This window comes from Nicotiana tomentosiformis, chromosome 2 (assembly GCF_000390325.3).
Source record: "Nicotiana tomentosiformis chromosome 2, ASM39032v3, whole genome shotgun sequence".
In the NCBI taxonomy this organism is placed as follows: domain Eukaryota; kingdom Viridiplantae; phylum Streptophyta; class Magnoliopsida; order Solanales; family Solanaceae; genus Nicotiana; species Nicotiana tomentosiformis.
The window spans coordinates 62669012-62685730 of NC_090813.1; the positions used below are offsets into that span (position 1 = coordinate 62669012).

Below are 16719 nucleotides of genomic sequence, written 5' to 3' on the forward strand. Positions count from 1 at the left end.
TCATGCTCGGTCTCCCAAGTCGCCTCCTCTAACGGCTGACCCCTCCACTGAACCTTCACGGAAGCAATGGTCTTTGACCTCAGCTTTCGAACCTGCCTGTCCAAAATAGCCGCCGGCTCCTCAACATAAGATAAATCCTTGTCCAACTGGACTGAGCTGAAATCCAACACATGAGACGGATCACCGTGATACTTTCGGAGCATAGAAACATGGAATACCGGGTGAACTCCTGCTAGACTAGGAGGCAAGGCAAGCTCATAAGCAACCTCCCAAACATGCCGCAACACCTCGAATGTGCCGATAAACCTTGGGCTCAACTTGCCCTTCTTTTCGGAGCTCATAACACCCTTCATGGGTGACACCCGGAGCAGGACCCGCTCTCCAACCATGAATGCAACATCGCAAACCTTTCGATCAACATAACTCTTCTGTCTGGACTGGGATGTGCGAAGTCGATCCTGAATCACCTTCACCTTATCCAGGGCATCCTGAACCAAGTCTGTACCCAATAATCTAGCCTCGCCCGACTCGAACCAACCCACTGGAGACCGACACCGCCTACCATACAGAGCCTTATACGATGCCATATGGATGCTCGACTGATAACTATTATTGTAGGCAAACTATGAAAGTGGTAAGAACTGATCCTAAACACCCCCCAAATCTATCACACAATCACAAAGCATATCCTCCAGTATCTGAATAGTGCGCTCGGACTGTCCGTCCGTATGAGGATGAAATAATGTGCTCAACTCAACCCAAGTACCCAACTCATGCTATACGGCCTTCCAGAACCGTGATGTAAACTGCGTACCCCGGTCAGAGTTGATAGTTACCGGTACGCCATGAAGCCTGACGATCTCGCGGATATAAATTCGAGCAAGCTGCTCAAAATAATAGGTAGTCATCATAGGAAGGAAATAAGCTGACTTGGTCAGCCTGTCCACAATCACCGAAACTACATCAAACTTCCGCTGAGTTCATGGAAGCCCAACAACGATATCCATAGTGATCCGTTCCCATTTCCACTCTGGAATCTCTTAACTTCTGAAGCATTCCGCCTGGCCGCTGATGCTCATACTTTACCTGCTGGTAATTCAGACACTGAGCTACATATTCCACTATGTCCTTCTTCATTGTTCTTCACCAGTAATGTTGTCTCAAGTCCTGATACATCTTCGCGGCACCTGGGTGAATGGAGTACCACGAGCTGTGAGCCTCCTGGAGAATCAACTCATGCAGACCATCTACATTGGCCACACATAGCATGCCTTGCATCCTCAGTGCACCATCATCTCCAATAGCGACCTCCTTGGCATCACTGTGCTGAACCGTGTTCTTAAGTACAAGCAGATGGGGGTCATCATAATAAAGCTCCCTGATACGATCATAAAGAGAAGACCGAGAGACCACATAAGCCAATACTCAACTCGACTCAGAAATATCCAATCTAACAAACTGGTTGGCTAAGACCTGAACATCCAACGCCAATGGCCTCTCTGCTGCTGGTAGATATGCTAAGCTCCCCAAACTCTCCGCCCGGTGACTCAAAGCATCGGCCACCACATTGGCCTTCCCGGGATGGTACAAAATGGTGATATCATAATCCTTAAGCAACTCCAACCACCTCCACTGATGCAAGTTAAGATGCTTCTATTTGAACAGATGCTGCAAACTCTGGTGATTGGTGTAGATCTTACAAGGGACACCGTACAAATAGTGCCACCAAATCTTCAAGGCATGAACAATAGCTGCTAACTCAAGGTCGTGGAAAAGACAGTTCTCTTCATGAACCTTCAGTTGTTTGGACGCGTAGTCAATCACCCTACCGGCATCGAGACCAATCCACGATGCATCACAATATATAGTATAATACCCTGAACCTCTAGGCAATACAAATAATGGGGCTGTAGTCAAAGCTGTCTTAAGATTCTGAAAGATCTCCTCACACTCCTCTGTCCACCTGAATGGAGCACCCTTTTGGGTCAGCCTGGTCATAGGTGCTGTAATAGATGAGAAACCCTATACAAATCGATGGTAATACCCTGCCAAACCAAGAAAACTCCAGATTTCTATAGCTGAGGACGGTCTGGGCCAACTCTGCACTGCTTCAATCTTCTTCGGATCCACATGGATCCTATCACTCGATACTACATGACCCAAGAATTCCACAGAGTCTAGCCAAAACTCACACTTTGAAAATTTTGCATATAACTTCTTTTCTCTCAAAGTCTAAAGCACAATCCTCAGGTGCTGCTCATGATCCTCCCGAATCCGGGAGTACACCAGAATGTCGTCAATAAATATAATGAAGAAAGAGTCAAGATAAGGCCGGGCACACTATGCATCAAGTGCATAAAAGTTGCTGGGGCATTGGTCAGCCCAAATGACATCACAAGGAACTCGTAGTGACCATACCGCGTCCTAAAAGCAGTCTTCGGGATATCTGGCTCCCGAATCTTTAACGTATGATAGCCGGAACATAAATCAATCTTTGAAAACACCCTGGCACCCTGTAGCTGATCAAATAAATCATCAATACGAGGAAATGGATACATATTCTTCACTATAACTTTGTTCAGCTGACGATAATCAATGCACATACGTATAGAACCATCATTCTTCCTCACAAACAAGACAAGAACACCCCTAAGGTGACACAATGGGTCGAATGAAGGCTTTATCAAGCAACTCCTGTAACAGCCCCTTCAATTCCTTCAACTCAGGAGGAGGCATACGATACGGAGGAATAGAGATTGGCCCGAGTGCCCGACAACAAATCAATGCCAAAATCAATATCTCCGTCGGGCGGCATGCCCGGAAGATCAGTTGGAAACACATCTGGAAAGTCCTTCACTACTGGGACTGACTTGACTATAGGGGTATCAATACTTACATCTCTCACATAAGCGTGATGCGTGTCACACCCCTTCTCAACCATTCGTTGAGCTTTAAGAAATGAAATAGCTCGGCTGGGAGTATACTCTAAGGTACCTCTTCACTCTAATCATGATAATCCTAGCATATCCAGCGTCATGATTTTTGTGTGACAATCAGGAATAGCATAATGGGGCGACAACCAGTCCATGCCCAAAATAACATCAAAGTCTACCATACTGAGCAATAATAAATTGACTATGGTCTCAAAACCACTAAGAGCAATCAAACACGATCAATACACGTGGTCCATAATAAGAGAATATCCCACAGGAGTAGACACATAAACAGGGGAACTCAAGAAATCCCGAGATACTACCAAATACGGGGCAAACTAAGAAGACGCATAGGAATAACTGGAGCCTTGATCAAATAAAATCGATGGGTCTCTATGACAGACCGGAACAATACCTGTAATGACGGAGTCGGAAGAAACTGCCTCTTTACGAGCAGGAAGAGCATAATATCTGGCCTGGCCTCCCCCTCTAGGGCGACCTCGACCTCCCCGACCTCCACCTTGAGCTGGCTGAGAAGGTGGGGCGGTAGATGGTGCTGGGATCATAGCCTGAGGACCCGGTGGAGCACACGGTGGCTGAGAAGTCCGTGGAGGTGCACCCCTTCTAAGTCTGGGGCAATCCTTTACCATATGGCGAGTGTCGCCACACTTAAAACAAGCTCTCGGAGGGCATGACTTCTGTGACTGGCTCGGGCAAGGTCTGCTGGATTGACAGCTAAAAGCACCCCTTGCAGGAGGTGCACTAGATACTGGAGGTGCATAATAAGGCTCCTGGGGCCTATAAGGGACCGGAATACCACTGACAGCTGGAAACATTAAATGAATGGGGCGACTCCTATAGCCCCTACCACGGCGACGTGCACCCGGGTCACGAGTACCACTATGAGTTCCAGACTCTGGGGACCTCTTGGCATCCCTCTCCTCTCTCTCCCGAGCAAGCACACCCTCTAATATCCTAGGAATACTCACAACCTCCTGGTAAGAAATATCTATCTCTAACTCCCGGGCCATGCTAAGACTGATACTAGGGTGGAGTCCCTCAATAAACCGACTAACCCTCTCTCGAACTGTGGCAACCAAGGCTGGTGCATGTCGGGCTAAATCACTGAAGCGAACTGCATACTCTGACACAGTCATAGCACCCTAGTGCAACTGCTCAAACTCTGCGCGCCATGTGTCTCTAAGACTCTAAGGAACGTATTACCTTAAGAACATGTCTGAGAACTAAGTCCTTGTAAGTGAAGCTACCTCAGCCAAACTACCCAACTTATAAGCACGCCACCACTAATAGGCTGCTCTTCTAAGTTGGAATGCAGTAAAAGAAATCTCACTCGACTCCGCCACGCCTATAGTACGGAGAATACGGTGACACTCCTCTAGAAAACCCTGGGTATCCTCTGACGCCAATCCACTGAAGGTAGGAAGGTGGTACTTCTTGTACTTCTCAAGTCTGAGCTACTCCGCCTCAGAAATTATTGCCCTAACCTCGGGCTGAGTTAGAGCTACCAGCTACATTAATATAATCTCTGGAACCTGGTCGACCTGAATGTGCTGCTCTGGATTACCAACGACGGGAGTTTGTGCTCCTCCCATGGTCTGAGATGTGGCAGGAGCAAGTGGAATCAATTCAGCCTGAGTCAAGGTGCTGAACATGCTCAGAAACTGGGCTAGAATCTCCTGGAGAGCTGGTGCAACAACATGTATCTCAGGTGTCTGTCTTCCAGTTGGAGGTACTGGGGGCTCCTCTATGGCATCTTGTGCGAGTGCTCTGGCTTCTCCGTGTGGACGTCCTCGGCCTCTACCCCGGCCCCAGATTCTCGCGACTCTAGCAGAGGCGTGGGTTCCTGGTCATCAGATCCACCTGTACGTGTCCTCACCATTTGTGATAGAATAGAGTACAAAAGTTAAGAATTTCGAAGTCAACAATTTCGCACGACAAGGAATCAAAGAAGTGAAATTTTTCCTAATAGTTCCATAGCCTCTCGAAGATATATACAGATGTCTCTGTACCGATCTGTGAGACGCTACTAAACTTGCTTGTGACTCACGACACCTAGAGCTCTGATACCAACTTTTCACGACCCAAACACCCTTCGTATAACGTCGTGACGGCACCTAGTCTCTACGACTAGGTAAGCCTAACAAATTACAGAAAATAATAAAACGAAAGTAAAACTTGGCAACTAATAACAGTGGATAACTGAATAACTAGTAACAATGTCGCTCGGCAAGTACAATAACCAATACTCTATAAATACAGTCTTCCCAAAACCCGGAACATCATATGTCACAAGTTACAAAAGGAAACTAGTATCTCTATAAACCAGAGTCTAATAAAAGAAGTACAGAAGGAAAATGACGTAGGAGAGAATAGAGTGGGACTCCGAGGTCTGCGGACGCGGCAGATATACCTTGAAGTCTCCGTACAACAGCAAGCACTCTCAAATAATAGCGGGGCTGATAAGAAGTACCTGGATCTACACACAAAATATGTGCAGAAGAGTAGCATGAGTACACCACAACGGTACTGAGTAAGTGCCAGGCTTAAGCTTGGTAGATTAGTGACGAGGTCAGGTCAGGCCCACTGGTATATAATAAATAAAGCAGGAGAATATAACAGTATAGTAAGATACTGGAATTTAACAAAAGGAAAACACACCGAAATAACAATGCAACACACAAAGATAAACAGCAGGGGATCTCCCGAGATACCGTCTCGTAGTTCCAGAATAAATATGCATGGAGAACTCCCGAGGTACCGCCTCGTAGTCTCAAATGTAAATATGCATGGATAAATCCTGAGGTACCGTCTCGCAGTCTCAAAAGTAAATGTGCAGGGAGAACTCCCATGGAACCGCCTCGTAGTCTCAAAAGTAAATGTGCAGGGAGAACTCTCGAATAATTGCTTCGTAGTCTCAAAAGTAAATGTGCAGGGAGAACTCCCGAGAAACTGCCTCGTAGTCTCAAAATTAAATGTACAAGGAGAACTCCCGGGGAACCGCCTCGTAGTCTCAAAAGTAAACACACAACTCAAATGATAAATACCACAATTAACAACTAGAATTCTACAGTTAAGACTGATAAAAAACAAGGAAAAGCAGGAAATCGACTAGGCATACTGCACAGAGTTCAAATAAGTAGTTAAAAGACGTAGACATGCAATATTAGACTAAATAGGATAAATACACATACTGGTATAACTCAATTAAGAATGAGAACAAGTTATGCACTCGTCACCTCACGTACACATCGCTCACATATCACGACAGTACCAAATCCTAAGGGGATTTCCCCCACACAAGGTTAGGCAAGCCACTTACCTCGAACCAAGCTCAATCAATCAGTAAGAATGCCCTTTCCTCGATTATCAATCTCCGAATGGCCCAAATCTAGCCAAAAATAATTACATACCATAAATACAACTATAATAGACTAATCTAATAATTTAAATCAAGACTTTAACAAATATTCCAAAATCCGTCCTAAAAAGTCGACCTGGGTCCATGTCTCGGAATCGGGAAAAAAACACAAACTCCGAAAGCCCATTCACTCACGAGTCCAACCATACCAAATTTATCAAAATCCGACCATAAATGACCACTTAAAACCCAAAATCAAACTCTTCAAATCCCTAGCCTCAAACTCCCAAATTCCACTTTAAATACACACTAACAAGGTAGAAAAATAAATGGTGAAGCAAGATTATTTTTCAAAAATAAGCACAGGGGACTTACCTCACGAAATACCTCGAAAATGGTCTCAAGAAATCGTCAACCCGAGCTCAAAAATGAAGAAGATGGCCAAAAATCTCAAAGCCTCGCTTAAAAAGGTTCTGCCTAGGCATTTCAGCATCTGCGGACCACCGGTCGCACCTACGACACGACACCTGCTTAATTTCCCTCGCAGGTGCGGAAATGACTTAAGGAGGCTAGGTCTGCATCTTCGAGCAAGGGGCCGCACCTGCGCGCCCACTCCTGCGGATATCTTTCGCTTCTGCGATCCTCACGCTCCAGGCCCCGTTCGCTTCTGCGGGCTAATCTCGCACCTGCTCCCACAGACCAAGCTTGACCAAACCGCACATGCGCTCCTCCTTTCGCACGTGCGAGCCCGCACCTGCAGTCTCCCCACCGCTGGTGCGAAAACACCATAATTTGTATAAGTCCAAATTTAATTTGTTAAGCATCCGAAGCACACCCGAGACCCCCGGGACCTCAACCAAATATACCAAAAAGTCCTAAAATACCATACGAACTTAGTCGAGCCCTTAAAACATGTCAAACAACAACAAAAACATAAATCACCACCCAATCCAAACTTAATGAACTTGAAACTTCAAATTTCTACAACCGATGCCGAAACCTATCAAACCATGTATGATTGACCTCAAATTTTGCACACACATCATATTCAACATTACGGACCTACCCCAATTTCCAAAATCGGAATTTGACCCCGATATCAAAAAGTCCACTTCCGGTCAAAATCTTCAAAAATTCGATTTTCGCCATTTCAAGCCTAAATCAGCTACAGATCTCAAATTCACAACCCGGACACGCTCCTAAGTCCAAAATCACCCAACTAAGCTAGCTGAACCGACATAACTCCATTCCAGAGTCATTTTCACATAGTTCCAACTACTGTCAAAATCCTAAGACTTAAGCTTTCGTTTTAGGAACTAAGTGTCCCAAATCATTCCAAAACCACAACAAAACCTCCCGGAAAGTCACATAAGCAAAAAATATACAGGGAAAGCAGTAAATAGGGGATCAGAGCTAATACACTCAAAACGACCGGCCAGGTCGTTACACCTGCGATGTCGCAGAAGCGGGGAATGTTTTCGTAGGTGCGAAGCATCATGTTTGGATGATTTTCCGCAGAAGCAGAGGAGTTGTCTCAAAAGCGATGCTGTAGGTGCAGCATTTTGGCCACATGTGCGAGATTATCGCTGGGCAGAAAGGTTCTTTAAATCGAGACTTAGCTCTCATTTCACTCATTTTCCACTTGGATGGCCAAATTTGGGGAGCTATTTTGAGGGGTTTTTATCGAGCAACTCGAGGTAAGTGATTTCTCCCTATTACAAGTTAAATACATGAATTATACAAGGATTTAAACATGGAAACTAGTAGAAGTTGTGATATTTTGAAAGAAACCTAGAAATTGGTATTTTTGGACATCTACCACGAAATTGGACATGAAATTAGGAATAAATTATATATTTGAGTTCGTGGTGTTATGGGTAATGATTATCTTCGAAAATTTTGGAATTCGGGCACGTGGGCTCGAGGGTTGACTTTATAAACTTTTCAAATGGAGTTAAGATTTGATTTATTATGAGTATTAGAATATATATTTATTGGGTTGCACATTGTTTGACTAGTTTTGGAGCGACGGGCAGCGGTTTGAGGTGTTAGAGTGGCGTGGGAGCCAGTTATGGAACTTCGGAGCGAGGTAAATCTCATGTCTAACTTTGTGAGGGGGAAACTACCCCCAGGTGATGTAATTGTTATGTGCTAATAGTTGTGGGTGCTACGTACGCACGAGGTGACGAGAGTCTGTACGTAGCTAAAACATGTTTATGTCCGGGTAGATGTAGGACTTTACCATGTAATATTTGAACTCGTTTTGCCGTCTTAATTCATTGAAATTTTAATTAAACTTGATTTAGAAATTGTAACGACCCGACTGATCATTTTGAATATTATAACCCCTTTCCCCCATTTACTGCTCAATTTATGTCTTGCAATTGATTTATGACTTATCGGGTTAGTTGGTTCGGGTCCGGAAGGAACTTAGAGTGAAATGAGACACGTAGTCTCATAATTGAAAATTTTAGTTTGAAAAGTGGACCGGATATGGATCTATGTGTAAACGAACTCGGATTTGAATTTTGATGATTCTAATAGCTCTGTATGGTGATTTTGGGTTAGGAGCAATTCCGCAATATTATTTGGAAGTCCGTAGAGGAATTAGGCTTGAAATGCAAAAAGTTTAATTTTTGAGAAGTTTGACCGCGGGGTTGACTTTTTGATATCGGGGTCGGAAGCCGCTTCCAAAATTGGAATACCTGTGTTATGTCATTTATGACTTGTGTGAAAAATTTGAGGTCAATCGGACGTGATTTGATACGTTCCGGAGTCGTTTGTAGAAATTAGAAATTTCAAAGTTCATTAGGCTTGAATTGGGGTGTAATTCATGGTTTTAGCATTGTTTGAGGTAATTTTAGGGTTTGACTAAGTTTGTATGATGTTTTAGGACTTGTTGGTATATTTGGTTGAGGTCCCAAGGGGCTCGGGTGAGTTTCGGATGGTTAACGGGTTGGATTTTGGACTTGGAACTCTGCTGGAATTTTCTGATATATGATAATGTTTTCTTTCGACGCGATCACGTAGGCTTATTTCGTAAGTGGGGGTTTTTTGTTCTACGCAATCGCGTGGGGATATCTGCGATCGCGTAGGGTTAATGTGAGGCAATGGCATTTTGTGCTTCGCAATTGCGTGAAGCGGGATGCGATCGCGTAGCTCTGGAACTTTGTGACTCGCGAACGCGTGATGAAGGTCACGTTCGCATAGAGTAAGTGGAGAAGAGTAGAAGTTACACGTTTTGTGCTTCGCGATCGCATGGACTAGTCCACGATCGCGTATGTCTGTGATGTTATGCATCGCGATCGCGTGGGAAAGTCCGCGATCGCGTAGAGTAAAATCTGGGCGATGGAAATTGTTCTTCGCGAATGCGTGGGGATGTTCGTGATCGCGTAGAGAAAATGTCTGGGCAGAGAGTTTAAGTTTTGAAAATGGGACTTAGTCCCATTTTGAGTTTTTAACGATTTGGAGCTCGGATTTGAGGCGATTTTGGGTGATTTTCAGAGGAAACAACGGGGTAAGTGTTCTTAACTCAATATTGGTTAAATTACCCAAATCCATGGTTGTTTTTATCATTTAATTGGTGAATTGAGTTGGGAAAATTTGAAAACCCTCTTTGTTTAAATTGAAGATTTGAGTGTCGAGTTGGGGTCGGATTTTGATAAAATTGGTATGGTTAGACTCGTGGTTGAATGGGCTTCTGAATTTTGTAACTTTTGTCGAGTTCCAAGAAGTGGGCCCCACGGGCAATGTTTGAGCTAATTTTCAGATTTTTACGGAAAATCATTATTTTCTTATGGAATTAATTCCAATGAATTTTATTGACTGAAACGAATTATTTATGACCAAATTCGAAGCATTTGGAGACCATTTCACGAGGAAAGGAAATAGCAGAATAAGAATTTCATGGCTTGAAGTAAGTAATAGTTTTAAATGTGGTCCTGAGGTTATTAAACCCCAGATTTTTGGTATCATGTGATTATTTTGGAGGTGACGCACATGCTAGGTGACGGGCGTGTGGGAGTGCACCGAGGGAATTATGACTTGGTCCGTCCCGGGAAACTGTAAAGTTGAATAGTTTGTTGTTAGCTATATGCTCTCTATGTGTTGATAAAATTTGACTGTAAATCATGCTTAGGCTATGTGATAGTACTATTGGGACCCGGAGAGGTCGCGTACTTTATGAATTGCCTGCTAAATGCTATATGTACTCAGTCTCGGTTTTTACTTGCACATTTTATCTCAGTCTCTGTTATTATTATTGATACATCATATCATTGTTGTTTGGGCTGATTTCATAATTATTGAGAGCCCGAGAGACTGGAGAGATTTATGACTGAGTGAGGCCGAGGGCCTAATTATGAGATATTTATACTATAGCACGTGAGTTGGCCGTGCAGCATGTGAGTTAGCCGTGCAGATCCTTATATTATACTATAGCACGTGAGTTGGCCGTGCGGATCCTTATATTATACTACAGCACGTGAGTTGGCCGTGCTGATCCAGATATTTATATTATGGCATGTGAGTTGGCCGTGCGGATCCCTATATTTATATTATGGCACGTGAGTTATCCATGCAGATTATAGCGCTTGGGGTGTAGGAGCCCCTCCGGAGCCTGTACACCCCTAGTGAGCGCGAGCACGCATTGAGTGAGTGATGAGGGCTTGGAGCCCAGGGAGTGATGAGGGCTGGGAGCCTAGTGAGTGATTGTTGTCCTGAGAGGTTGTACTTAATTTCCATTTGTTGTTGCACTTAGTTTCTATCTGTCATTGTTGTGAAATTTCTGAAAGACTGTTGATATACGAATTACATGAATAGGAACTGTATAAAAATTGATTTGACATTAAACTGCCATATTTGATAGCATGTCTATTCTTTGTTGGGATTACTGGAAATGAACCATAACTGTATAGCTCGTTACTATCTTCAGTTCCTTATTTATTAGTGTTACTTGCTGAGTTGGTTGCACTCATACTATACCCTGTACTTCGTGTGTAGATCCAAGTGTTCCCGGACATAGCGGGTGTTTATCCTTTCGCGCGGTTGATTTTCAAGAGATTTTGAGGTAGTTGTCGTGTTCCGCAGACCTTGTCTCTCCTTCTCTATCTCTTTGTTCACTGTATTTGGTCTCAGATTATTATAGACTATATTTCCCAGAGTTGTATTCATATTAGATGCTCATTTACTTAGTGACACTAGGTTTTGGGGAGTGTTTGTATTGTATTTAAATATTATATTTTCAACCTTAAAGAGAAGTTTGGGTTTATTGAGATTTTCGGCTTGCCTAATATCGAGATAGGCGCCATCACCACAGGTTGAGATTTTGGGTCGTGACAAGTTGGTATCAGAGCCTAGGTTACATAGGTCTCATGAGTCATGAGCAGGTTTAGTAGAGTCTTGCGGATCGGTACAGAGACATTTGTACTTATCTTCGAGAGGCTACAGAACCCTTAGGAAAATTTCACTTTCTTGTATTCTATCGTGCGCATTTGTTGATTCTGTAAACTAAATTTCTGCTATTCTGTTCTTTCTCATACGGTGAGGACACGTACTACCGGATCAGACTGTCAACCACTAGTACCGCCAGTTAGGGCCACGAGAGGTCGGGGCCGTGGTAGAGGCCGGGGCTGAGGTAGAGGTCGAGGTATAGCTCGTACCACAGTTGGAATAACACCTGTAGTACCACCAGTTATTCCAACACAAAAGCAGATTCCAAATATAGTTGAGCCGACAGGATCAGCTCAGGCACCAGCTGTGCCCATTGAGATTGCAGGCATTCAGGAGACTTTGGCCCAGATATTGGCATCCTGCACTGGCCTTGCTCAGGTAGTTTCGGCTCAGGCCGCACTTGCCACTTCTTAGGCTGGGGGAGGTACTCATACCCCCGTTGCTCGTACTCCAGACTAGGTAGTACAGGGACTTCAGATACCGGGGGCACTACCAGCCCAGCCGGTTGCAGCTGCTCAGGCCCCAGTAGTTCCTGTTATGGTAGATGATGAGCAAAGGAGACTTGAGAGATTTGAGAGGCTTCGACCTCCACCATTTAGCGGTACTAAGTCAGAAGATGCTTAGGATTTTCTAGATAGGTGTCAACGGATGCTTCGGACAACGGGTATTCTGGAGACTAGTAGGGTCTTATTCACTACTTTTCAGTTTTCTGGGTGTGCACTCAGATGGTGGGAGACTTAAGAGAGACGTAGGCCTATTGGCGCATCACCCCTTACTTGGCATCAGTTCTTCGTGGTATTTTTGGATTAGTTCGTACCTCAGTACCGTAGAGAAGAGCTGCGCAGATAGTTTGAGCAGCTTCGCCAGGGTGATATGTCCGTGATGCGGTACGAGGTAAGATTTTATGAGTTGGATCATCACGTAGTTTGGTTGGTTCCCACTGATAGGGATAGGATTAAGAGGTTCATTGTTGGCCTCACATATCAGCTGCGGTTACTTATGACTAGGGAGAGAGTATCTGGTGCTACTTTTGATTAGGTAGTGGACATTGCTCGGCAGATAGAGATGGTTCGTAGCCAGGAATGTCGAGAGAGATTGGCTAAAAGTCCTCATGGTCCGGTGATTATGGAGGCGTTGCTTCAGAGGGTCAGTTTCACTGTGGTAGTGGTCATTCTTACAGACACGTTCATATGGTTCGTCCAACTCATCGTGGTGCATCAGCTAGCCATGGTTCTTATAGTGCTCTCTTAGGCCAGTCTTCATTCAGTGCACTACCAGTGCAGAGTTCTCATCATGCCTCGTCCGCACAGGCTTCTGTAGGTCATTCCTCGGGTTATCAGGAGCAGCAGTTCCGTCAGAGGAAGGGTTGTTTCGAGTGCGAAGAATTTGGTCATTTCAAGAGAGAGTGTCCTAGGCTATTGAGTGGGGTTTCACAATAGAGTTCTCGACTGACGACACTAGCACCAGCAGTTACACCACCTGCCCTGCCATCTCGGGGTAGGGTCAGGCAGTTAGGGGTCGCCCAAGAGGGGGAGGCCGATCAGGTGGCGGGCATGCTCGATTCTATGCTTTTCCTGCTAGGCTAGATGCTGATGCCTCAGACGCAGTGATCATAAGTATTGTTTCAGTGTGCCACATGGAGGCTTCTATATTATTTGACCCTGGTTCCACTTATTCATATGTATCATCATATTTTGCTCATTATCTGGATATGCCCCGTGAGTCCTTAGTTTCACATGTTTGTGTATCTACACCGGTGGGCGATATTATTACTATGGATCGTGTGTATTGGTCGTGTGTGGTAACTATTTGGGAGCTAGAGACTAGAGTTGATCTCTTATTACTCGGTATGGTTGATTTCAATGTAATCCTGGGTATGGATTGGTTGTCTCCATGCCATGCTATTTTGGACTATCACGCAAAAATCGTGACATTGACGATGCCAGGGTTGCCTAATGTTGAATAGAGGGGTTCTCTAGATCTTGTTCCTAGCAGGGTAATTTCTTATTTGAAGTCCCAACGTATGGTTGGAAAGGGATGCTTGTCATATTTGTCCTTTGTGAGAGATGTTTATGCAGATTCTCCTATTATTGATTCAGTACCGGTCGTGCGAGACTTTCCAGATGTATTTCCTACAGACCTGCCAAGTATGCCACTCAACAGGGATATTGATTTCGGTATTGACTTGGTACAGGGCACTCAACCCATTTCTATTCCTCCGTATCGTATGGCACCAGCTGAGTTAAAAGAATTGAAAGAGCAACTTCAGAACTCCTTGAAAAGGGGTTTATTATGCGTAGTGTGTCACCTTGGGGTGCACCGGTTCTGTTTGTGAAAAAGAAAGATGGTACTATGCGGATGTGCATTGATTATAGGCAGTTGAACAAAGTTACAATCAAGAATAAATATCTATTGCCACGTATTGATGATTTATTTGACCAGCTTCAGGGAGCGAGGGTGTTCTCCAAAATTGATTTGAGGTCTAGGTATGACCAATTAAAAATTCGGGATTCGGATATTCTAAAGACGGCATTCAGGACTCGTTATGGCCACTATGAATTTCTTGTGATGTCTTTTGGGCTAACCAATGCCCCTGCAGAATTTATGCATTTGATGAATAGTGTATTTCAGCCATATCTTGATTTATTTGTCATGGTATTCATTGATGATATTCTGGTGTACTCACGTAGACAGGAGAAGCATGCATAACACTTGGGTATTGTATTACAGAGGCTGAGAGAGGAGAACCTTTATGCCAAATTCTCTAAGTGTGAGTTCTGGCTTAGTTCAGTGGCATTCTTGGGACATATAGTGTCCAGTGAAGGTATTAAGGTGGATCCGAAGAAAATAGATTCAGTTTAGAATTGGCCCAGACCATCCTCAGTTACTGAGATTCGGAGTTTTCTAGGCTTGGCCGGTTATTATCGTCGTTTTGTGGAGGGTTTCTCATCTATTGCATCACCTATGACTAAATTGACCTAGAAAGGTGCTCCGTTCAGCTGATAGGATGAATGTGAAGAAAGCTTTCAGAAACTCAAGATAGCTTTGACTACAGCTCCAGTATTGGTGTTGCCTACAAGTTCAGAGTCTTATACTGTGTATTGTGATGCGTCGCGGATTGGTCTCGGCGCAGTACTTATGCAAGACGGTAGGGTGATTGCCTATGCGTCCAGACAGTTAAAGGTACATGAGAAGAATTATCCAGTCCACGATCTTGAGTTAGCAGCTATTTTTCATGCTTTGCAAATTTGGCGGCATTACTTGTATGGTGTCTAGTGTGAGGTATATACCGATCATCGGAGTCTACAACATTTGTTTAAACAGAAGGATATTAACTTGCGGCAGCGAAGGTGGTTGGAGTTGCTTAAGGATTATGATATCACCATTCTTTATCATCCCGGAAAGGCCAATGTGGTGGCCGATGCCTTGAGTCGTAAGGCAGAGAGTTTGGGCAAATTAGCATACTTACTGATAGAAGAGAGGCCTTTAGCCTTGGAGGTTCAGGCCTTGGCTAATCAGTTTGTTAGATTGGATGTTTCTGAGCCAAATCATGTTTTGGCCTGTGTGGTTTCTCGGTCTTCTTTGTATGATCGCATCAGAGAGCGCCAAAATGATGATCCACATCTGCTTGTCCGTTAGGACACGGTTCAGCACGGTGATGCCAAGGAAGTCACTATTGGAGATGACAATGTATTACTGATGCATGGGAGGCTATGTGTACCTAATGTAGATGGTTTGCGTGAGCTGATTCTCCAGGAAGCTCACAGTTCGCGGTACTCTATTCATCCAGGCGCCACGAAGATGTATAAGGATTTGAGACAACACTATTGGTGGAGGCGGATGAAGAAAGATATAGTTGGGTTTGTATCTCGGTGTTTAAATTGTCAACAGGTAAAGTACGAGCACCAGAGACTGGGCGGATTGCTACAGAGACTTGAAATACCGGAGTGGAAGTGGGAGCGTATTACCATAGACTTCGTAGTTGGACTCCTACGGACTTTGAGAAAGTTTGATGTTGTTTGGGTGATAGTAGATCGATTTACCAAATCTGCACATTTTATTCCAGTCGGTACTAATTATTCTTCGGAGCAGTTGGCTGGGATTTATATTCGCTAGATTGTTTGCCTATACGGTGTGCCAGTGTCCATTATTTGAGATCGGGGTACGCAGTTTACCTCACAGTTTTGGAGGGTAGTGCAGTGAGAATTGGGCACATAAGTTCAGTTGAGTACAACATTTCACCCTCAGACGGACGGACAGTTCGAGCGCACTATTCAGATATTGGAGGATATGCTACGCACTTGTGTCATTGATTTTGGGGGTTCTTGGGATCAATTTCTGCCACTCACAGAGTTTGCTTACAATAATAGCTAGCAGTCAAGCATTCAGATGGCTCCGTATGAAGCTTTATATGGGAGATAGTGTCGGTCTCTGGTGGGTTGGATTGAGCCAGGTGAGGTTAGGCTATTGGGTACTGACTTGGTTCAGGATGCTTTAGAGAAGGTCAAAGTGATTCAGGAATGGCTTCGCACGACACATGCTAGACATAAGAGTTATGCCGACAGGAAGGTTCGTGATGTTGTTCACATGGTTATGGAGAAGGTTCTGCTCAAGATTTCACCCATGAAGGATGTGTTGAGGTTCGGAAAAAAGGGCAAGTTGATCCCTCAGTATATTGGGCCTTTTGAGATTCTTAAGAAAATTGGGGAGGTGGCTTATGAACTTGCTTTGCCACCTAGTCTATCAGGTCTTCATCCAATGTTCCATGTATCCATGCTCCAAAAGTATGTCGGGGATCCGTCTCACATTCTGGATTTTAGTACAGTACAGTACAGCTGGACGGTAATTTGACTTATGATGTGGAGCCGGTGGCTATTTTAGACCGTCAGGTTCGAAAGCCGAGGTCAAAGAATATAACATCAGTGAAGGTGCAGTGGAGAGGCCAGCCAGTCGAAG

The 16719-nt window shown here is 44.3% G+C and overlaps 1 protein-coding gene across 1 annotated transcript; it reads right to left on the reverse strand.

Annotated features, from left to right (window-relative positions):
• Positions 1 to 3271: 3271 nt before the first annotated feature.
• LOC138904930 (uncharacterized) lies at positions 3272 to 3964 on the reverse strand. Its single transcript, XM_070193425.1, has one exon. It carries the CDS (start codon positions 3962 to 3964, stop codon positions 3272 to 3274), a length of 693 nt encoding a protein of 230 aa, XP_070049526.1.
• Between the last annotated feature and the right edge of the window lie 12755 nt (positions 3965 to 16719).

Excerpts from the sequence above, each read along its gene's own strand:
- LOC138904930 (XM_070193425.1), bottom strand. The coding sequence starts at position 3,964 with ATGGCCCGGGAGTTAGAGATAGATATTTCTTACCAGGAGGTTGTGAGT.